This window comes from Lycium ferocissimum, unplaced genomic scaffold, assembly GCF_029784015.1.
Source record: "Lycium ferocissimum isolate CSIRO_LF1 unplaced genomic scaffold, AGI_CSIRO_Lferr_CH_V1 ctg535___fragment_3, whole genome shotgun sequence".
Classification (NCBI taxonomy): Eukaryota; Viridiplantae; Streptophyta; class Magnoliopsida; order Solanales; family Solanaceae; genus Lycium; species Lycium ferocissimum.
The window spans coordinates 135,158-158,920 of NW_026725958.1; the positions used below are offsets into that span (position 1 = coordinate 135,158).

The 23,763-nt window shown below is 34.2% G+C and overlaps 2 protein-coding genes across 7 annotated transcripts; both read right to left on the reverse strand.

The window, feature by feature from the left end:
- Positions 1-2,077: 2,077 nt before the first annotated feature.
- LOC132044865 (uncharacterized) lies at positions 2,078-18,245 on the reverse strand. Of its 6 annotated transcripts, none has more exons than XR_009412285.1 (11): positions 18,081-18,199; positions 17,887-17,916; positions 17,214-17,462; positions 13,521-13,612; positions 13,304-13,429; positions 13,106-13,227; positions 11,587-11,774; positions 10,211-10,270; positions 8,222-8,308; positions 3,218-3,462; positions 2,078-2,434 (listed from the first exon to the last, which is right to left on the reverse strand). XR_009412285.1 is itself a non-coding variant. In XM_059435403.1 (11 exons), the coding sequence occupies exons 5-11, from the start codon at positions 13,315-13,317 to the stop codon at positions 3,458-3,460; spliced, it is 498 nt and encodes a 165-aa protein (XP_059291386.1). In that variant the 5' UTR covers positions 13,318-13,429; positions 13,521-13,612; positions 17,214-17,462; positions 17,887-17,916; positions 18,081-18,245; the 3' UTR covers positions 3,292-3,457. The 6 variants fall into 6 exon arrangements, 1 of the variants encoding a protein (XP_059291386.1); XM_059435403.1 differs by lacking the exon at positions 2,078-2,434 and adding an exon at positions 4,490-4,511 and having other exon boundaries at positions 3,292-3,462; positions 18,081-18,245; XR_009412287.1 differs by lacking the exon at positions 13,106-13,227 and having other exon boundaries at positions 18,081-18,198.
- Positions 18,246-21,021: 2,776 nt separating this feature from the next.
- On the reverse strand, positions 21,022-23,282 carry LOC132044867 (uncharacterized). The gene is made up of 2 exons (XM_059435404.1): positions 22,932-23,282; positions 21,022-21,206 (listed from the first exon to the last, which is right to left on the reverse strand). Exons 1-2 carry the CDS (start codon positions 23,214-23,216, stop codon positions 21,072-21,074), a joined length of 420 nt encoding a protein of 139 aa, XP_059291387.1. The 5' UTR covers positions 23,217-23,282; the 3' UTR covers positions 21,022-21,071.
- Between the last annotated feature and the right edge of the window lie 481 nt (positions 23,283-23,763).

The window sequence follows — 23,763 nt, forward strand, 5'->3', positions numbered from 1 at the left end:
TGATATCAAGAAGATGGGGCAGCTACATCATTTTCTTGGCTTAGAGGTGATAAACATGAGTAAAGGGGTCTTTATTACCCAAGAAAGGTATGCCAAGAAGCTTGTTGAAAGGTTTGGGGTAAACAAAGCAAAAAGTGCTCTACTCCTCTTGAGACTAGCACGAGGTTAAGGCGTGAAGAAGGCTCACTTATTGCCGATCCCAAGCCTTTTTGAGCTCTTGTTGAAAGTTTTCTGTATTTGATTACTACAAGACCAGATATTCTTTTTTACGTTGGATATGCGATTTATGCTATCACCAAGAAAGCCTCACTTGCAAGCTGCAAAGAGGATTTTGAAATATATCAACTCAACATCAAATATGGGCCTACTCTTCCAAAAGAAGAATGATTTGGTATTAACTGGATATACTGATCTTTGATTTTGGTAGTGATCTGGATGACCGAAGATCTACATCGGGCTATACTTTTCTTTGTGGTGGAACAAGTGTTTCTTGGTGCAGCAAGAAGCAAGACTTAGTTTCTTTATCAACTATGGAGGCGGAATATAAAGCAGCAGCTCTTACTGCTCAAGATATATATGGCTCCAAAGACTTGATAAAGATTTGCATCTGTCTATATCAGTGCCAACTGCTGTTTTCGGAGACAATCAAAGTGCCATCAAGCTCGCAAACAATCCGGTATTCCATGCAAGAACTAAGCACATTGAGGTGGAACATCATTTCATCCGAGAAATAGTTCTTGATGGAACTATAAATACTTGGAAAGTGCGAGGTCAAGAGAATATTGTTGATATCTTCACCAAGTCACTTCCTAAAACTTCGTTCGAGCTCTTTTGCGACAAGCTTGGGGTAGTTCCAAAAAATCACTTTAAGAGGGAGTGTGAAATTATAAAGTAGATTTTTTGGAGCTACAACAAATCCTAGATATTCAGTAAAGATTCTAGAGTCACCTAGTATGGTATCTTGAATAAATATCTTGAAAAGATTTCTAGATAGTCGAGAGTATTGCTAGAAGATAAAGTTTACTAAATTTTTCTTATAGATGTATCTAGAAGAATTTCTAGAACCTTCCCTAGACAAGTATAAATAGAGGTGACAGATCGCTTAGCCCCGTTCATCTTCGGCGCAAGAGCGCTCGATCAGTGAGCTATTACGCACTCTTTCAAGGGTGGCTGCTTCTAGGCAAAAATGATACTACCCTAATCCAGTACACTATAGGATATAAACCATGCTTACCCCTTAAGCATTTGTAACCAAGTCATTCAAGCCAAATCAACAAAGCTTTTTTTCTATAATCAAGTTCACTTTTCTAAAATTTTCCTTCTCCTTTCCAAAGCTTCCTCTTCTTTAGTTGAATCTTCCGATCTTAGTTAATGATCTTGAGCTAGTAGAAAGTCTCCCTGATTTAAGTTTTCTTCTGCTAATTCTTTACAAGACGAACAGAGCAAGAAGGAAAAACAGAGGGTGCAATTTTCATTATATGCCATATGATTATGATTATTTTCCCCTCGTAGAAAATTAAAAAAAGGGTGGTTTCATTATTTTCCAACAAAATAAAGAGGTTAGAGTGCCAATCATAAATAAAAATAGGACAAAGTGAAAATCACAAAAGAAAACATACGTTAAGGGTGCAAAATACAACGGACTCCAATTTCATCTGCATACATAAGTATGGACTTATTACAAAATATTTCATACAATCCCAAAATCTCTCATTTAGGCAAACAACTTGCCTACAAACCTTTCCTAATTTTATTCATTATTTTCACGTTGAATCCCATGAAGTTTGTAGTTTGTACTCCTACAGAGGCTCTAACATTACAAACACACACAATCACCCTTGCTATCCTCTTGAATTTCCTTCAAAGACTCTCTGATTTCTTTCAAGCCAAATGGATTGCACAAATTCTGCATAAAGCATTCTGAATCTCTGAGCAATTTGAGTTCTAACCTTAGCCTGCTTCACTCCCATTCAAGATGTTGGCTCCAGTCCATAGTAGTGTGATTTTGTTTGTTGAGCAAGCACATCAATCTACTCCGAAGCTTCTGAGTATACTCACATTGTAAGAAGACATGGTCTCTAGGATCAAGACCTTTTATAGGTCACTTTTACCAGATCTGATTTTGTAAATATCATTTACACCATCCGTGCATATAATTTAAAACAGATTAACATCTTATCGACTAAAACATAACTAAAAACTGAAAACTGAAAACTGAAAACGGAAAACTAATGCCAATTGGAACTCATCTCATGTTGATCTCTTAACTCAAGACCTGAGCTCCTTTTTCTTTTGGAAACTAAGGCTGGGGCTCCTCTTTATCGTTGTAATCACCTTCATTGCCATGATAGTTCCGAAAAGTCCTATGTTCCTCACTTAGCTTATATCTACTGTAGTACTTGCCGTCACTGGACAGTCCAATAGAATTGGTGACCTAGAATTCAGAACATAATAGGAGATTATAATTAAAATTTCAAATTGAAGTTGAATTTTGTTTAGATGTCATAAGCAAACACTAATTTCAAATCAAAACTTTAAATTTGAGCTCCAAATTACATGGTCAAACACCTACTATATGTATATGAAAAAAAATGGAAGGGTAAAGGGCTAAATTCAGAGGTAGATCCAAGATTTGAAGCTTACAGGTTTCCAGTACTTTCATATCAAAAAATAATAACCGCATGAAGAAACTAGTATTGATATTCAATACTATTGTATTTAAAAAGTAACAAACCACTTTTTCTCATATAAAGGCCTGCCACTGCCGGTGGTGAATTTTTATAAAGAAAACGAAAAAGAAGTTTAAAACTATCATACGGGGGAAAAACTTTTAGTTAGTACTTTCATTGTTGAGGAACAAACAGCCAATTTTTAGTACTGGGTTCCCAGCTCTGTATTTATATAATTTTCAATGGACTTGTCGATATAAATACTGTAGATTTGCCCCTGATGCTGCTATTGCCAGAACATGGATCTAAACAACAAGAAAACAGAGGAGAATCCAGGGCATCTTCGCCCGAGAAACTACCATGCGTTCAACAACATACACCAGTGTGATCACATAAATGGGCGTTCATTTTTTTCGTTGAAGAAAATTAGAACCAAGAAGAAAGGTGAATATCTGAGATAATGTATAACCGGTGATACATGCGAACAATATACTAATGTCCAATGGTAAATTTGGCCCTTTTCTGTAATTGAGTTATAATGGACTTACCTTTGACACCCTGTCACCATTGTGGTTGAACTTGTTAGGAATAACGTTACTGGTGGTGGTGGGGGTGGAAACTGGTAGAGTTGCTACTTCTGTTTCTTTGTTGGTGAAGAATTGGCTCTCTCTCGCATGGATTTGCAATGAAAATAAGAGGGTGATAAAGAGGAAGAAGGATAAATAATTGGCGAACGCCATGGAATATGTTGCCCCTTTTTACTTCTGCCTTGAAAGCCTTTAATACTCTTATCCTGATGGAGACAAAAACAAAGTATTATTAGCCATAAAGAAACACTTAAATGGAGAAAACAAAAGAGAAAAGGTGAATGCAAGAGAAAAAGTGAATGCAAGAGAATAATATTCAAACCATGAGCAAAAGAAAGAAAGCATTTATTCAAACCATGAGCAAAAGAAAGAAGGCATGAATAGATTAAACATATATTAATCAAGATGAACATCATCCGAAGGTTGTTGCCTCAGAGTTCACCCGAATTACCGACGGACTTTTCTTATTTTAATTTCACATTTTACCTGATGATGACAAGGAGTGGCTGCAGAGATCTTTTACTTTGGAAAAAGTTGAAGCTGTTATCAAGTCATTTAGAGGTGATAAGGCACCAAGACCTGACGGTTTCAACCTTCATTTTTTTTCAAAGGTGCAGGAGTACAGTTAAGGACGACGTGTGGAAAACAGTGGAGGTTTTTCATCAAAAGGGTCTTTTCTCAAGAGCCTGAACTCTACTTTTATTGCACTGACCCTCTCAAGAAGAAATGAGTGTTGAGGTGAAGAATTTCAGGCCCATTAGTCTGCTAGGAAGTGTTTATAAGATTATTGCTAAGCTTTTGGCAGAAAGACTTAAGCTGGTGGTTGATAAAGTAATTTCAGACAATCAGAATGCTTTCATAAAGGGTAGACAGACAATTGATGCAGTTTTGATAGCTAATGAAAGTGGTGACAATCTGTTGAGAATGAAGAAACGCAGTGTTGCTTGCAAATTGGAGCTTGAAAAGGCTTATGATCATGTTTATTGGTCACATTTGTTGAACATTCTAAAGCAAATGAATTTTGAGGACAAGTGGATTGAGTGGATCAGCTACTGTATTTTCCCAACAGTATATTTGGGGCTTCCTTTGGGAGCAAGGAGGTATGATCAGAATGTTTGGCAAGGAGTCTTGGATAGGTGTGCTATTCAGCTAATTCCATGGAGGGAAAAATACTTATCTATGGGGGTCAGGCTGACTCTAATAAATAGAGTGTTAGATGGATTATCAACTTAACTGATGTCTCTATTCTCAATGCCTGTAGCAGTGGAGAAAAAAATGAATCAAATAAGAAATCAGTTTCTTTGGGAAGGCAATGCTAGTAAGAGAAAGATGCATTTAATCAAATGGCAAGTGGTGTTAAATGACAAAAAAGGCAGAGGCCTAGGTGTGAGAAATTTGAAATTGCACAATAAGAGTTTGATTCTTAAATGGTTATGGAGCTATATGCTGGAAGGGCATGAACTATGGAAGAAATTGATCAATGCTATTTTTTATGGTACTAAGGGTAAGTGGAGACCTTCACAGTTACACAAGAATGCTAGGGGAGGCATATGGAAATGTATTAGTTAATTATAGGAAGAATTTCTAGAATATACTAATGTAGAAGTTGGGAATGGACATAGAATCAAATTTTGGACAGATTTATGGATAGGGGAGAAAAGCTTGAAGTCTAAATTCACTAATCTGTTCAATTGTTCTACCAACAAGACCGGAACTATTGCGGATTTTTATTCAGATTCAGGATGGCATATTGAACTTAGAAGAAACTTGAATGATTGGGAGATTGAAGATCACTGTCTACTACTTCAATAGTTAAATTCAGTCTCTATTGATCAGAGAAAGGTGGATGTGCTAATCTGGGAAAGCGGTGAAGGGAAGAATCTTTCAGTAAAAAGTTGCTATAATTTGTTAAGACAGAAGTCAAGTGTTGGAATTGCTAATCGGCCCTGGAGGATGATTTGGAAGACAAGCTCCAAAGGTAGCATGCTTTGGTGGGATAGCAACTTGGAGGCATGTTTGACTCAAGATAATTTACAGAAAAGAGGGCTTGGCTATGTAATAGATGTTATCCATGTGAAAGAACCCAGGAAACAGTGAATCATCTCTTCCTGCACTTCAGAGTATCTAGACAGTGTTGGAACTATTTTTAAGCATATGTGGCCTATCCTGGGTGATGCCACAGACTGTGAGGAGCCTGTTCGTAGAGTGGCAATCCCAAAAGGTACCCAGAAAGCTGAAGCAAATATGGAGGACCATCCTTTGGACCTTACAGCTGGAAAGGAACAAGGCTTGTTTTGAAGGGCATAGAAATCATATTTCTGGAATTAAGGGCAAGTGTATTCACAACCTATATTATTGGTGAAAGCATATTTCTCCCGTGAATATGCACCAGTTTGATTTTCTAGCTTTGTTAGGAGGGATGTCAGTCTTGTTTCTTGTTCTGGGATGTTTTCTCTAACGTTCTGTACCATCTTGGAACCTTATAAATAAACTTTTACCTTAAAATCAAGCTTATTCAGTAAACTACTAAAACAAAGGAAGATGAACTAAGTATTTTGAGTAAATGCGATAACTGGAAAAAAAAAAAAAAAAAAAAAGCAAAACAAATCGAGTAAAGAGGGATTCTACTAAAGAAGAAAATGATTGACAAGGCAGCTTAAAAATCTGATTATGGAGCTAAAGTGGATTTTGTTCAACAACGGGGTTTGTCATTTGAATGCTCTCAGGGTTACATGGAGAATCACATTTATTTCAGGCAAGGGGGTAAATATTACGATTTAACAGAGTCAAATCTCCCTCTGAGATATGGTATGATTGGGTGGAAAGTTCTAAGCTTTATATGAGAAGGATGGTACTAAGCAAGGGGGCACTTCTCTAGCTTTGTAGAGATTTTTCTATCCATATTTATTGCGCCTTAAAGTTCAATAACTATGGGAGATACATTTCAGTCATCACAGTCAATGGCCAAGCCAGAGCAGTTATTATTATTCCAAAAAGAAAGTCCAATTATGGGGCACACTTGTTACAAAAATTGAATTTTTCATTAACAGAGGAGCAGGACTACAGGGGGATGCTATTGCTCTCAGTACATTAAAGGGGAAGGGAGCTTCAAAGAAGCCTTACACACAGAAACAAATGGACCCAAAGAGAACCTGAAACTGAAAGACACAAGGAAGAAAAGCTGATAAATTCTTCTTCATCTTCAGGGGACAATGACCTCCTTTCCAGGTGCCTGGTGGGTAGTTTCCCTGACAGCCAAGAAATTCTACTCGTAACGATGTAAGAAGATGGGCTCAACAGATGTGGAAAGATGTGGGGTTCAATTTCTGTTTGAATTCCAAAACAAGAAGGCTGCAGCGAACATCCTTATGGGAGATTGGAGCAGACAAGGAAAGAGGCTGATGCTTGAATGGTGGTCCCCAAAATCTGGAGTCTTCCCAGAAGACAAAGAGTTCGATTGGTAATACATGCGGTTACGAAAAATTAGAGAGCAGGGCAACTTTATGGGTCCATTCTAATGTATTCAGATCAAGTCAACTTTTCGATGCATGTTTCACAGGTTGTGAAAGGATTGCACTTAATATGTTCATAAAGATTTATCAGAAGAGGTTCTTGTTAAATCAAATTCAAAAGAGGATGGTGCTTCATATGAACATTGAAGAAGGCGATGCTAGGAACGGAGAACAATTTCTTACGTTATAAACGAAAGTCAAACATGCTTTCATGGAATGTGAGAGGACTAAATAGGGAGAACAAGAGGAGTCTTGTAAGCAATTTGTTACAGCAGTTAGGGGGCTAACATTCATGTTCTAATGGAAACAAAACTAAAGGAGAAAGAGTGAACAACATCCAGAAAGTTGAAGGATGCTGCACTGCTACCTTTTTTTTTTTTTGGGTGTAAAGAACATTTTATAGAAGAAACTGCACAGTTAATACATCTTTTAGGTTCTTTTTAAGTACTATAGGTTGTTCTTAACAACTTCTTGGAGGTCTCCAGCATGTCCTTAATGCTGAGAAATACAATTTTATTAGTTTCAAAAGAAAATCTGATTATGTGAGCGTAATGAGAGAAGTTTCATGAAAAAAATCACGGGGAAGAGGAAACGTTGAATCATTTATCTAGACACTTTTTGGAATTGTTAAAACAGGTTAAATGAAGAGAATGAAAGGAAAAAATTAAAAAGGGGAAAAAAAGATAAGTACTAAACAGTTTTCTTGACTTTAGAGAATGTCAAGTCAACTTATCTATTGACCAGCTCTATTATTCTAGGTAGATTTATTTTCATTAAAAGACAGACATTTTTACACCTTCTCCTTGTACAAACAATTATCAAAAGTAAAACCTATCAAATCCATAACCATCATTGAAACGAAAAGGGTGATAAAAGTCATTGATAAGAAAGTTTTTTGAAGTTTTTAACAATTCATATGACTTAAGCAACATATATATGCACTATTTGTTAATGATTTACTGTCTCCTCCAACATTCTATGAGTCATTCTTTAACTATTATTAGTACTTTCAATCAAAAACATGGGCCCCACTCAAACTCTCCAGTAAAATTCTTTAAAGGGTTAGCTTTTAGGTACCAGATCTGAATTAAAAATTATATAAGTGTTGGCTTTTATCCCTCCAAGTTAAAACAAGAATTGATTTTGATTTGATACCTAAAAAGCCAACTCTTTTATACTTTTTAATTCAGATCTGATACCTCAAAATAAGATACATATGCAGATTTACTTTTCAAATCACAAAATATAAGGCAAAACAACGTAAAAATGAATCCACAAAAGCGAACACTTTTATACTTTTTAATTCAGATCTTATACCTCAAACAAGATACATGTGCAGATTCATTTTTATAAAATCACAAACAAGGTAGAGAGGTATGTTGTTTGTTACAAAAAAAGGAAAGCAACAACAACGTAACAATGATATAAAACAAACAGTAAAGATGAAACGTACCTTTGAATAGCTGAAAGGTACAATCGACCGGCGGGAACTTTTCCGGTAGTCGACGGCGGCGTTGCTAGGTATTTTTTGGTCTGGTACCTGCTTTATAACAGTAGGTTTAGCAAAAATAAATATAAATATAAATAGAAAAAGGCACTTGCCGCTAAATTTTTGTGTAGGGTCTACTATTTCTAGAATTTTTGTGTACTGTCTAGGTTTTAGTATCTTTTTTGTTCTTATAACTAGTAGAGTATACTTTATGAAATTAAATTATTATTATTGTGATTTTTATTTGTTTAAACGCATTTGGACCTATTGAGTTAACAAATATTTAATTATCATCCTAATAGACCCAATGACAAATTTTTTGTATAATTAAAAGAAGGACAAAGGTGTAAATATATCCCTCGAATTTGCGATTTAAAGCAAATATACCCTCATTAAAAACGTATTACATATATATACTGCCGTTACGCAAATGGTGCAAATATACCTTTTTTTTAGTAGACTTTTTTTTTTCTTGTGGTCGGGTCTGGTAATTTCAAATATCATACATAATTAAATATAGACAACTCAAAAATATAACATGGTTTTAAAAAAATAAGAATACAATAATTAAGAAAATATTGGATAATCTCTCAAATTAAATTCGTTTTTTGGTACAAAAATTATAATCTTCTATATTATCTTAACCTTTACTTATTCTTTTCTTCCCTTTAATATATTTTTTTTAAGAGAAGAAAATACGGTTCTTATTTTTATCAATGCAAAAATCTGGAGCCTAGACTTAATAATTTTTACAGTACTTTATAATAAAGAAGCTGAAATATTGTTCCTCTACATGAAAAAATAGTAACTTAATGATGAGAAAGTTAATAGTATTACCTGATTTAATTTTACCATCCTTCCTTGTACTCCTATGATTCTATATGATCATGGCTAAAAACTCCTCCTATGATATCTGTCACATTTTAAAAAAAAAAAAAAAAAAAATCACAACAAAGTTGATAAACATTGAACTAAAGGAACTGTAAAAGGAATATCCCCTGGTAATATTCCAGTATGAAGGAACTGAATTCCCTTTGCTATCCCTATTGCAGCTGCCATCATTTGTGTCCATGTAAACTTTTAAGCTGAATTTGCTTCTACAAAATCCAGTTTTTGTCAAAAAGTCTAGAATAACAATTCAGAACCCTCAAATAATACATGCCTTATTTACATTACAAACATCTGCTAATGGTAACAGAGAAAGTGAACAAAAACATTTTCTGTCCCCTTGAACATATCAGCAATTCTAAGAAGCAATATAATGTAGTAGGTAGTTGTCCTGATTGAGAAGGATCTCATTACATCTATCAAAACAATATGGAAGGGATCGTTACAAAATTCAAATAATTGTTGGTTATAACAATTTTAATGCACATAAGACATTTCCTTTGACTTTGGCAAATCAAATCTATGTAATATGTTAGAAATCGGTAAAAACAAATGCTCTCATTTATCAATTGCTGCACTCTGTATGCTAAATGATAGCTTGCGAATCACATGAACTTTGCTAAGAGGTTGCTTGGCAAACCAAAGACCTGAACCTTATCAATCTCCTATTTAGCAAAATAATATCATGTATGTTTTCCTATTTGATGCGACTGAGCCAATATTTTTTAACTTGACAATCGGAAGAAGAGGTAACAACCTGTATTTCTATGATTGATAGTGGTGTTGCAGATCTATTTCAAAATTTTGGGTGATACAGCATAAAAAAAAACTGAAAAACAAAAGTTAAACGCCTCTGTTTTGAATTATACAACAACAACAACCCAGTGAAATCCCACAACGTGGGCTCTGAGGAGGGTAGAGTGTATGCAGACCTTACTCCTACCAAGGTAGGACGGCTGTTTCCGAAAGAGCCTAGGCTCAATAGAAAGCATAAAAAGAGATCAGATGAGGCCAAAAAATTCAAAGCGATATGAAAATGAAAATAATGAAAGCATAAGTACCTACCGTATAACTATGAATGCATGAAACGAGCCTCATATTCACCTCCATTTGGCTCCAAAAGGTCTATGCAAGAGGAGACATACTTGGCACATTATTAAACATCTTCTAAGAAAGTAATGCGAGATGTATGTGGGAAATCACATTTAAAGAACAGACATCATTTCCCTCCCAAACTTGGCACGAAAACTCACTTTAACAACTAAACTTAAGTTGTATTTATATACCCCCTAAACAACTTTCATCTTAATTAAATACAACCTCAAATGTTGATGTGGCAAAAAAAAAATTAAAAAAGAAAAATTAAGAGAGTAAAACACACAAAAAGGTGGGCCCGCTGATATATATATATTATTATACAATTAAAAAATAAAATAAAAATAAAACCATCTTCTTCACAACTCCCCCTCCCACCCCACAGCCCCGCCCACCATCTTCTTCACAACCCTCCTCCTCGACACCCATTTGAAGAAATTGCCATTTGAAGGACAAACTGCGCTGTGCAATTTCTTCATTTTTGTGCTGTTGCTGCTGCCCCCCCCCCCCCCCCGCCACCCCAAACTCGCTCCTCTTTCCCCACCCATTTGAAGAAATTACCATTTGAGGACAAACTGTGCTGTACAATTTCTTCATTTTTGTGCTATTGCTGTTGCTGCCCCCCCCCCCCCCCCCACACACACACACACAACCAGCTCCTCTTGCCCCACCCATTTGAAGAAATTGCCATTTGAAGGACAAACTGTGCAATTTCTTACTTTCTGGGCTATGTTCAATCACGGACTGGAATTTAACAACAATGGAAATTGTTATTTGTTAAATTTCATGGAAATTCATGGGGAATGGAATTTAACAACAATGTAGAAATTGCACGAACTGCCCATGCACGAACTGAGCTATGTTCAATCATGGCGGCGGCGGCAGGGGGGTTGAGGAGAAAGAAGAAGAAAGAGAAAAGGGGGAAAGAAGAAGAAAGAGAAAAAATAATAAAAGAAAAACAAAAAATGAAGGGTTAGTAATTTTTGACATGGCAATGACGTGGCGCGAGTGTAATACACCTCACATTGTGAGAGTGGTATTATTTTTTCAGGGTGGTAAATAATTGAAATGAAAGTTGTTAAGGGGGGTATATAAATACAACTTAAGTTTAGCTGCTAAAGTAAGTTTTCGTGCCAAGTTCGGGGGGAGGAAATGATGTCTTTTCTCTTCAAACTAATATGGTTAACTACAAATTAACGTGTGAAACTTGCAGAACATCTGAAACAACCTATTTTAGTCGAGGACCTTTTTCCCATAGTATTTTGTCCTGGCAAACTTCTATGGAAAGATCAATTTTGGGATGCAATAAAAATTTGAAAAGAAGAATAAAATTAGTATGAAAGTACCTGAACATAGGCCAACGATTGCCACGCTTGAAGATGGAACCCGTGATTTTCAATCCACAATGAGCACAGCAAACATGAATTCATCTTCACCTTCAATCGCAGGAACAAACAAAGAACCAATGCAGCATTTCCAAAATTATCTGTCAATGCCCTTTCGAAACAAAACTGAATGCTACATTGCATCCCTCCTAAATAACACAAAGCAATCACTCTAGTCACTATCAAATTCAGCACATTCCTTATCACCTCAGTAATCCAAGGCACACTCAAAAATAATGCATACTAATTAATGGCGAAAATAGTAATCTATAGCCCCAATCACAGCCGAAATCCATATTGACATCCTTAAAAATCCAACACCAGATATCAAATCTCGAAAGTATTGATATAAGTTCTAGTGGTTTGATTAAAACCATAGTACAAAATGTAATCTTGGTGTCACCCAACGCATGAGTTCAATCCATTTCCAAATGCAAACGTAATGAACACAACACCAACACCTTCAGTTGCAGGTGTTTTGGAAGTTCCTGGTGATAATGTGAGGAGAAAGGAACTCCAAAGTATTAAATGACACTGTATGTGGCATAATCTCTTGGCAAATGCTTGATAGCACAGAGAAATCAGATTAATTATTTTCGGACCTCCGTCCAATGCGAGTTTGTAATATGAAGGATCATAATATCAGAAACAAAGAACAGAGGAAAACAACATTTCTGTGATAAGGATAGAAATAACTTGATTCTTTTGAAGTTCTATCCACAAAAGGAAAACAACAGGATCACAAGAATATAGGAAATCATAATTTAACAAAACAATTTTACACTTCTATTAGCAACTTATCCAAAAAAGATCTTTACCCATACAAAATGATACATTATATGACTTCAACATCGCTGCGCTCATTTCTGCGGCAACTCTAAGATCTAAAACAGTGGGTTATGACTTCAAATAACATTGAACTTAAGCACAAGAGATGCATCCTCATGTCATCTTTACTAAAGTATCAAGCACTTAAGGCAAAAGGATAACAATCAGTCAATTAACTTTAACTATGATATTAAATATGGGAACCCCAAAATTTAAAAGTTGAATATCCTAAATAAACTAAATGCCCTAGTTATAAATAAATAAAGATATATAACTAATGTAAATTCAAGTGCCTTTTCCAAATGGTTGTGTCATTTTAATAAGTAACTGAATGTTCTTTTTGAAATTTCTTTAACCGTTAGCTTTAGTGAAATTCATATTCAAAGAATAGCTTTTCCATAATAACACCTTTAGAATATATATTCTTCTTGAAACTTTTTTTATGGAAGAACTTTTTAAGAAAGTGCAGATGTCCAGTGACATGAAGACATACGCATGATAGGAATAATACCTCGTTACAGTTTCCTATCACTCTAAATTGAGACTTCACCCTTTTAATTTCCTTAATATCTTCTAATTTACTCTTTTCGTCCCAAATTAACAGTCTCTTTAGCACAAAAGAAATTGTCCCCTCATAGGAATCTGGACATACCATGGCATGGCTTAATTTGTCGAAACTTCTCCAAAATGAAGATAATGCAAGCATTTCGTAATGACAATGCAGTAAATGCGTCCAATAATTCAAACATCAGAGACACTTTCCACTGAGATATCCTAGAGAAGATAAACAATTATCAGAAGATGCCCAACATAAATCCCCCTTAAAGAAAGAAAGGTCCACAACACCGACCTGTGCAATTGCATACTCGCACAAGATGCTTAAGGCCCTCTAGAAGATATTGATCAGCAACCCTTAGAAGGTCCTTTGCAACATCCATATTAACGTCAACAGATCTCGTGTATACGTTCGGTGTACCTGCAAGCAAGAAACATTCCTATCTTAAATATTGCTAGATCGATTTGTATAATCTGAATCCCAAATGTGAGGGAAATTAAGAGCATTGCACCTCATCATTAACTCAAAAGCATTTCTGTTGGGAGTCTCTATGGCCTTGGCGTGTCTCTCCTGATATGAATGGATAAGAGATCTTCAGAGTTACTTCACATTTGTGCATTCGGTCAAGTTACATAACACATACAATATTTCAAACAAAGATGTTTGCCTTGTAGCAAAGACCATTTGATACAGTCAGTTTTAAATTTATCCAAAGGGGAGGTAATCAGAGCCCTAATGCATGTAAAACACCGTAAGGTATTCTTCAAATATCAAGCGAAGTGCCAAATACAAATTCTGCTAGCATCTACCGAAGAGTCAAATACAATGGTCAATTGGTAAATCTAGGCACATAAACTGATAAGCAACAGCTAAATATACCTAAAAGCTTTCTCCTTTTTCTTTTGCATTTGCATAATCAACTTAGCTCTAATTGAAAAGTTTCATCAAAGATAGTATCTAAAAGGGTAAAAAAAAATATTGTTTGAAACAGTAAAAGAGACATAAGCAGGGTTAGAGTAACAGAAAGTTTGTTGACAGATAAGCCAACTCTACTCTGCCGCAAAAGTGTTCTCTAGTTTAGTTTCTGCAAAAATCCTAGCATCAGTGGATAGTCTAGAAATAATTATTGACTGCATCATTGCCGCATTAAAGATCAGTTTCAGAATGTATGTTTACAGCTTATTCACACATCTTCCATAAGCACGATTAGCATCCAAGAAAAAAGAAAAAAAAAAGATATAACCAAATGAATACAAAAATAGTGTAGTTACTATATAGGAAGAATCAGATATAATGTGTCAATCGCCATCTTGCAAACCAATCTTTTCGATGCAACGTAAGATGGGGGCAGATGTAGACACGTGATTTTTGACCCTTCCGCAGGGTGTTTCACCTTCTAGTATCTAAATTTTCCTTTAAATATGGTCCGGACATTTTATTTGGTTTAGTAGGTCTTATTTGAATATTCGAAAATCACAAAAATAGAGTCACTTTTTTAGGATATATGTTTAGTTTCGTTTTTTTTTAATTAGTACAAAAAGAAAGAAAATGTCCGAAAATATGTTATCTATTTTTAGTTTAATTTCCAAGTTAAAAGTTTTAATAAATAAATATAGAGTAAGTACATATTTTATCTTGCTATTTTAATTTAGTAGTAGTATATTTTATATTCTCACTTGTTAATTATATGTCATTTCACCACTCAATTTTAATACCGCATCCACACACACACATATCACATGCACCCTTTTATGTATTTTTTCTTAAAATAACAACAAAACAATAAAAAAACAAAAATGCCTTTTTCAATTTAAACAAAAAAAGAAGAAGAGAAAACCCTTTTCAAGGCCCATTACCCAAAGTCTTTTTCATGTACCTATGCACAACATATATAAAGACTATGACCTATACCATAGCACAAAAAAATCCTAACCTACACAATCATAATCAGCCGCAAGAAACAATCATCCACACACACAAAACATACACACAAAAATCAATCAGCCGCAAGAAACCTAAACCAAGCACTTGTTCTTCTTCATGAAAAAACGTCAGCAGCTATAGAAAATAAAAGGCACAGCACCTTAATACCATAGCACCTTGGCTTCATCATCCTTACAAGATAAAGCACCCTTTCAAGATACAAACACCAAGTTCCTCACCCAGATTTTAGATGGAAAATCAGTAGCTCTCTTAGCATCATAACAACCATGTAAACCCCATTAAGAACTGTGTCATTCCATCTGCATTTTCCTTCGCCCGATCTCAACAGATGAGTCGAGGTGCCGTTTGATTGAGACGTCGAGGCTTTCCGATCGTGGTCTTTTGGTCGGTCGCGGTTTCATTCGTGAGTCTCGTCGGATTCTATTCATTGTTTTCAACTGTAAAACCAAAGGTGCTTTCACTGATATTGAAGAAGCATATTAGCTCCATTGAAGGTCTAGTTCCTTCTCTTTTGTTTCATCCCTCATTTTATTTCTTACATGAATCTGGTGTATATTGATGGTTTTTTTTTTCAATGATACTTTTTGCTAATAGCATTTAGTTAGTTGCATTGATGACTACTCTTATGTTTGAACGTTCTATTCAGTAATTAGTTTGAAATTTAGTTGGTCTGTATTTGATATAAGTATCATCTGATTCAAGAACTAAATAGGCCATGTTTAGTTGGTTTAATGAAATAGGAAGATCAGTTCTTTGTTTCTCGTACAGTGAAAAATATGATATTGTATATACCTAAATCTATTGCTTTTATTGGTTGTTTTATTTTATTTTATTAATTTCATTTGGTACTTACAATAGTACAAACATTTGATCTCTTTTTTGTGTGATTCATAAACGCAATGCTCTAGCTTCGGATGGATAGTTAAATTTCAGGTACTTTAATACTCGTATTGATTATATTTTATTCAATTGGACCGTTAGAAGCGTCACTAAACCTGATTACAATAGGCAAATGTATGTTAGGATCCGTTAAGTGTTAGTAAAAAATATAGGCGTGCTTAAACCATTAGCCATATGTTCGGTTACGATGCGTAGTATATATTTAGGTAATTCTAGTTGTCATGTGGATCATCCCGCTCGTTGACCGTCTAATAATAATTGTGTTAACCATGTGGACAGAGCCGTTCCTTGGTTAAATGCATATAATCAAAGAAAAAGTCATGTGGACAGACCCGTTCCTTGGTTAAATGCATATAATCAAAGAAAAGTCATGTGGACCATCCCGTTCCTTGACACTTTTAATAATAATTGTGTTGACCATGTGGACAGACCCGTTCCTTGGTTAAATGCATATAATCAAAGAAAATGTCATGTGGGCCATCCCGTTCCTTGACACTCTAATAATAATTGTGTTGCCATGTGGACAGACCCGTTTCCTTGGTTAAATGCATATAAATTAAAGAAAAGTCATGTGGGTTACCCCGCTCCTTGACACTCTAATATAATGAAAGACTTTGCGTGCATACACGCTCCTAAGTGTAAACAACTAAAACACGTTTTATCCAAGAACTAATTATAACCAAGTATAAGCCGATAAAAGCGACCGTGCTAGAACCACGGGACTCGGGAAATGCCTAACACCTTCTCCCCGGTCAACAGAATTCCTTACCCGGTCTTTGGTTTTCGCGGACCAAAAATAAAGAGTCATTTCCTTTTGATTAGGGATTCAATAAGGTGACTTAGAACACCATAACTCAATTCCAAGTGGCGACTCTGTAAGTAAATAATCCCTATTCAAAACCGTCACTTCAAATGGAAAAACCCTTAAATAAATAAAAACCCGTGCGCGTTCTTCGCGCGGGGCCCGAAAAAGGGGTGTGACGGGGACGACAATAATAACTATCATTACTTTTCCTTTCTAATTACACGAAAAGAATAAAAAGAAAAAAAAAACAGCAAAGAGTAATAACAGAGAAGGTAAACTAATTTTTATCTTAATTTTTACACAACAAAAAATGAATATTTTACGAAAACTTATGAGTAGACAACAGAATTATTAATCATAGAAAAGTTTTAGAATCTTCTATTAACACATATAAGTTACAACCATATTGATTTCAAATTGAGGCGCAATCCACATTTTTTAATGACAAAATCAAGGTGCAATCCACATGATGACACAATAGGGTACATATAACTTTTGTGGTCTCAGGATGGATAACTGCCAACACAATCATATATTTTAGACAAATGCATGAACTTATAGATGGTCACCTGAGGCTTCTTCTTTATCCAAACTGTCTGCTTAAGAGCATGAGGGGCTTATGCCAGATTCCACCCTTCTCTCTGCGGTTTCCTTTGGCAGTTAGTTAGCAGATCCAGGTTTTACAAAGCTGGCTTCAAACGTATTGAAAATAAAATTACTCAATCTGGTCATCATGAAAAGAATGGAGCCATTAGTGGTTTGCATCCTCCCTGTTCTGCACTCCTACACATCTCTGCTACACAACTACAAATAATCACAATGCAACAACAAATAGCAAAAAGTGTGTCAGTGACATAATTAAACAAATTTAAAAGAGCAGTTGAAATTAGAAACCACAAATGGTTGAGATTAGCTTTTGCTCACAATAATTGAAAGCAAGGGCGAATTTATGTATAAATCTTGGGGCACGTGAACTCATGGTCTTTCCGTAAAACTAGATATTTTCTAGAATTGATCTGATATGATCTTACGGCACCCATGCTGCAAAAAAGCTGAATGGTGCACTTGGTTAAAACTTAGTTACTCCATTTACTAAGAGGAACAAAGATCAATTCCCACTTAATATATTTTTTCCTATAAATGATTTGGTTAAGTAAATAAATCAGACAAATTTGAACAACAAAGTTACCATCAGAAAGGTAAAATATTTTAACAATATAAAATTTACCAACAACATCTCACCCCGAAAAATAATGAACTGCAAAATAAATAAACCCCTTATGAAAAACTTCACAGAGAAAATCCACATGATAACCAAAATCTAACGAATCAGATATGCAAATATAATAGAAACAACAATTAGATATTGGGAACACTCAAATGGCAAAAAAAAAAAAAAGGGAAAGGAAATTAAGAAGAAACCTTTAATTGTGAAGAGTTTATTGGGAATTTAAGAAAGAAGCCTTCAAATTGCGATTGAGGAAAGTAGGCAATTTGAAAGGCTGTTTGTTCGGTGTTTTGGGTTTTGTTTTTTTGGCGGTTTATTCAGTGGGAATGAAGAAGAAGAGAGAGAGAGATATTTTTATAAAAAAAAAATAAAAAAAATAAAAAAAGGAGAAAATGGTTAAATATTGGCTAAATATCTGGATAGCTCTTAAATTTGGCATGATTTGTAAGTTATTCTCACGGTGCCATAATAAGTGTTACTTTAGCCAAAAACACGCATATTAAGAAACTAAGAATGCAATGTAAAGTTTACCAAATTACCCCTATATTACTTTTTCTTTCGATTGAAAGCATTTAAATAGTAATCTTTTGATATCGGAATCCGTAAATATTAAGTTATTATGTGACTTTTCCAATCATCATTTAGTTATTACTTTAACTTGTCAATTTTTGTCTAAGGATAGAAATGGGAAAAGCTAGCCAATTTATGTTTTGGTTTCCTAAGGTGACACTTATTATGGGACAAAATATTTTGGCTAAGGTAACATTTATTATGGGACGGAGGGAGTACACACTTAGGTAGGGTCATTTACTACACGGACTAAATTATTTTGAGATTAATATTTTGGAATTATAGTCCTAAAACTAATTTATTACTCATATGAGAGATGGGATAAAATAATCTCAAATTTGATGGGATAAGATGAAATATCCTAGAATTAAGTTTGGGCTTCATTTTTTCAAAAAGGTACAAATTTATTCCAAAACAAATTTATAAGTTCTATTAAACAAAGTATAAAATTAATCACAAAATTAATTCTAAAATATTTCACCTTATCTCGTGTACCAAACGACCCCTTAAACTTTATTAGTGACCAAATAAACACTTTTACTTGGCAGGTATGTATCTCAAGAACACTTGTATTGCAAAAGGCCATCAAGTTTAGGATGTTTAGTTTGTGAGGTATTTTTAAGCCAAAAAATATATTGGGATATTTTAGATCAAAAGATGGATGAATAGAGTATTTGTGAACCTTTTTATACATTAGGGATATTTTTTAACCAATTAAATAACAACGGAAGTATTTTTGGACCAAACTATTAAAAATAGGAGCATTATTGGACCAACCTATTAACGGATGATATTTTTATTCAATTTCGCATGGTGTAAAGAGCATTTTTCGCCCTTTTCCTTTCTGGATTTAAATAGGAGTAATAATAATTTTTCTTTACAATTTCAACTCAAATTTGTCCAAACCGACGTCATGACAACAAAATAGGCCATATACAAATACAGAGAAATAAAATTAAGGGAAAAGGGTCAAAAATACCCCTCTACTTTGAAAAAAGGGATAAAAATATCCTCCAAACTTATTTTGGGTTAAAAATACCCTTCCATTAAAGTTTTCAAATATACCCTCTGTCTTACCAAATTATCTCCCAAAATAACGACATCATTTTTGAACGCTCCATCATTTAAACCCGACCCAACTAAATAATAACCCATAAGATCCCTTTATTCCCCCAATTTCCTCAAACTTCAAACCTACGTATCGTGGGAATAAGGATTTTATGGGTTATTATTTAATGTTGGGTCGGTTTAAATGATGGAGCGGGTTCCAAAAATGATGTCGGGTTATTTTGGGAGATAATTTCGGTCAAGACAGGGGTATATTTGAAAACTTTAAGGATGGGAGGGGTATTTTTGACCCAAAATAAGTTTGGAGGATATTTTTATCCCTTTTTTCAAAGTAGAGGGGTATTTTTGACCCTTTTCCCTAAAATTAAACATGGCATAAAATGAAAATTGCAATCTCTGTTTTTCCTTCTTGGTCTCTGCGTCTTTCTTATACAACTTCAGTACCTCACTATCATCTTCTTATTCATAAATCATAAAGCTTAAACCCATGATAAAGAAACTCAAGATAATCTGAAAATAAACAAAAGTTGAAAAAGAAGAAAAGAGTAAACAGGAAACTCTGCATCGCATACTTAAGTAAATGATCTGCATATCCAAGTCTCATAATATGTGAACTCAATTGTCCTTTTTCCATCATTTCATGTGACACCCCATCTTCCATCATAAAATTAATAAAGAACCTGAAGAGTGAATGGAGAAGAGAAAGCTTTTCTTGATCATACCATATACTCATATTACTTCTAATTTATGAGCTAGTAATATGATACTTGATATAACAAGTGAGTTGAAAATGTTTTTTTCTTTCTTGATTTGAGTTATGAGTGAGAGTGAAAATCTTTCACAAATGAAGAGATTAGTGCCAAAGCACACATCCTTTACAACTCAGGAAGAGATTTGTTGCTGAAAGGAACATTTCTTTCAAGAATTATACTTTTGATTCTGTAAAACCCCTCGACGGGCATGGCCAGACACTTTCATTATTGCAAATTGCTATTTTTTCCTCGTGGAAAAATTATAATTTATGAACAAGAAGATGATGGTGAGGTACTGAAGTTGTGAAGAAAGACGAGCAGAGCAAGAAGGAAAAACACGGGGTGCAATTTTCATTTTATGCCATATGAATATTTTGCCCTCGAATAAAATTAAAAAAAGCGTGGTTCCATTATTTTGCAACAAAATAAATAGTTTAGGGTGCGAATCATAAATAAAAACAGGACAGAGTAAAAATCACAAAAGAAGACATACGTTAGCGGTGCAAAATGCAACGGACTCTAATTTCACGTGCATCCATAAGTGTGGACTTATTACAAAATATTTCATTCAATCCCAAAATCTCTCATTTAGGCAAACAACTTGCCTACAAACCTTTCATTATTTTATTCATTATTTTCACGATGAATCCCATAAAATTTATAGTTTGTACTCCTACAGAGGCTCTAACATTACAAACATAACTAAAAACTGAAAACGGAACACTAATGACGATTGCAACTCGTCTCATGTTGATCTCTTAACTCAAGATCTGAGCTCCTTTTTCTTTTTGGAAACTAAGGCTTGGGCTCCTCTTTATCGTTGTAATCACCTTCATTGCCATGATAATTCCGAAAAGTCCTATGTTCCTCACTTCGCTTATATCTACTGTAGTACTTGCCGCCACTGGATGGTCCAATAGAATTGGTGGCCTAAAATTCAGAACATAATAGGAGATTATAATCAAAATTTCAAATTGAATTTGAATTTTTGTTGAGATGTCATAAGTAACCACTGATTTCAAATCAAAACTTTCAATTTGAGCTTCAAATTACATGTCAAACACCTACTATATGTATATGAAAAAAAATGGAAGGGAAAAGGGCCAAATTCAGGCTTTGAAACTTATGGGTTCTCAATAATTTCAAATCAATAAATAATAACCGCATAAAGAAACTAGTATTGATATTTATTAATATATATTTAAAAAGTAATATACCACTTTTTCTCATATAAAGGCCTGCCACTGGCAGTGGTGATTTTTTGTACAGAAATCGAAAGTGAAATACTGGGTTCCAGCTCTATATCCATATAATTTTCAATGGACTTCTCAATATAATTACTCTAGATCCGCCCCCTGATGCTGCTATTGCCAGAACATGGATCCAAACAACAAGAAAACAGAGGAGAATTCGCAGCATCATCGCCGGAGAAACTACCATGTGTTCAAAAAAATAAAGAGTTAAAGATTTTTCAGATGGTCACTCAACCCATAGTAGTTCTTATCTCAGAAAGTCACTTTCTTTCAACAACAACGACAACAACATATCCAGTGTGATCCCATAAGAGCATCTCCAACCTTGTACACCATTTTTTACACCAAAATGATGAAAATTAACTCCAACCCATTATACTATTTTTTACACCAAAAAAGAATATTCATTTTATATTCTTCCCTCTCTTCAATATTATAGTATTTTTTTATTTAAACGTTATTTTTTTATTTAATAAAACAAATTCTTTTTTTTTCTTTTTTACATATTCATCCCATATAATTCATATTCCTTTGTTATATAACTATTTAATATACAGTTATTTTATACCATAAATTTTTAAATAATATAAATTATAAGCAAATATTATACGTTGTACATATTAATGGATAATTAAAATAAAGGTGAAATCATTGATAAAATATAATTAAATAAATATTATATTATGGTAAAATTTATTTTAATTTTTACATAAATATTCAACTTCCACTATTAGTATGTTGCTCCCATAAATGCTTTATTAATGCATTACGAAGTGCAAAATGAGCATCTTTGTTCTTATTTTTTTGTGTCGAGCTAAAAATTATTCAAATCAATAATTTTCATCTATTACCATATCTACTGTTGGAGTGGACCTTCCCAAGCATCTTGAATTAGTGCATTAAGATAATATATACAAAAATTAATTTATAAAAATTACACTCCAAAATTAAGATGTAAAATTAATATTATAAAGATATTACATAAAAAATAACTAGGTACATTAGGGACCTAAATGAAAAAATTAAAATTAATAATATGTTAAATTAAAAGTGTTATATAATTAAAAAAAATATTGATGAATAGTAATGGTGTTGATGTATAGTGTTACATCAAATTTGGTGCAACACTATTTACACACCAAAATGGTGAAAGAAATGGTGCAAGATTGGAGCTCCAAAACACCAAATATTACACTAAAATAGGATTTGGTGTAAAAAAAATGGTGCAAGATAGGAGATGGCCTAAATGGGACAATCAATTTCTTGGTTGAAGGAAATTAGAATAAAAAAGAAAGGTGATTTTCTGAGATAATATATAACTAACGATATATGTGAACAATATACTAATGTACAAGGGTAAATATGGCTCTTTTCTGTAATTGAGTGATTATGATGACCTTACCTTTGAGACGCCCCTGCCACCATTGTGGTTGAAATTATTGGGAAGATACTTGTTGTTAGGAATAAGGTTACTGGTGGTTGGTGGAAGTAATTGACCTGACTGATCAGGACCATAAACACCATAGCCATTACCATTTTCAGGCATGAAATTTGGTTCTTGATCATTGTTTGGAGTTACTACTTTTGTCTCTTTGTTGAAGAATTGGTTGTCTTTGGCATGGATTTGCAATGAAAATAAGAGGGTGATTAAGAGGAAGAAGGATAAACAAGTTGTAAAGAACGCCATGGAAGATGGGATTAGTAGAGTAAGAAAGATACGATAAGCAATGAGTTGTGTAGTGCGTAGGTGTTGGAAAATCAGCCACCATCTCTATATATAGAGGCTACATGTTGGAAGTGAAAATAAAATAAGTGAAAGGAGCGACTTTTTCTCATCAGAAGTACGTAGTTGATGACATGATGTTGATGATGAAATAGATTGCGGATCTTTGAATTGTACCCATCAAAGTGGTTGAATGTCTTTGCTAGCTCAGTTGTTTGGCTATTTAAATTTTTACCTTGTGGTGAGGAGGATTCGATTCTCGCCTTTTAATATTCTCCCTTATTTTCCCTTTTCCTATCCTTATATTTTTTTAAATAAAAAAAGAAGAAGTTTCGGCTACTAATTAAGGAAGAATATTCAACTCAAGAGCAAAAGAAAGAAGCCATTAATAGATTCAACATATGAGCCCGTTTGGCTTAGCTTAAAAAAAATGACTTATAAATTGATTTGATCAAAAAATAGCTTATAAGTCAAAAAAAAATTAAGCTTATAAGTCACCCCAACTTATTTT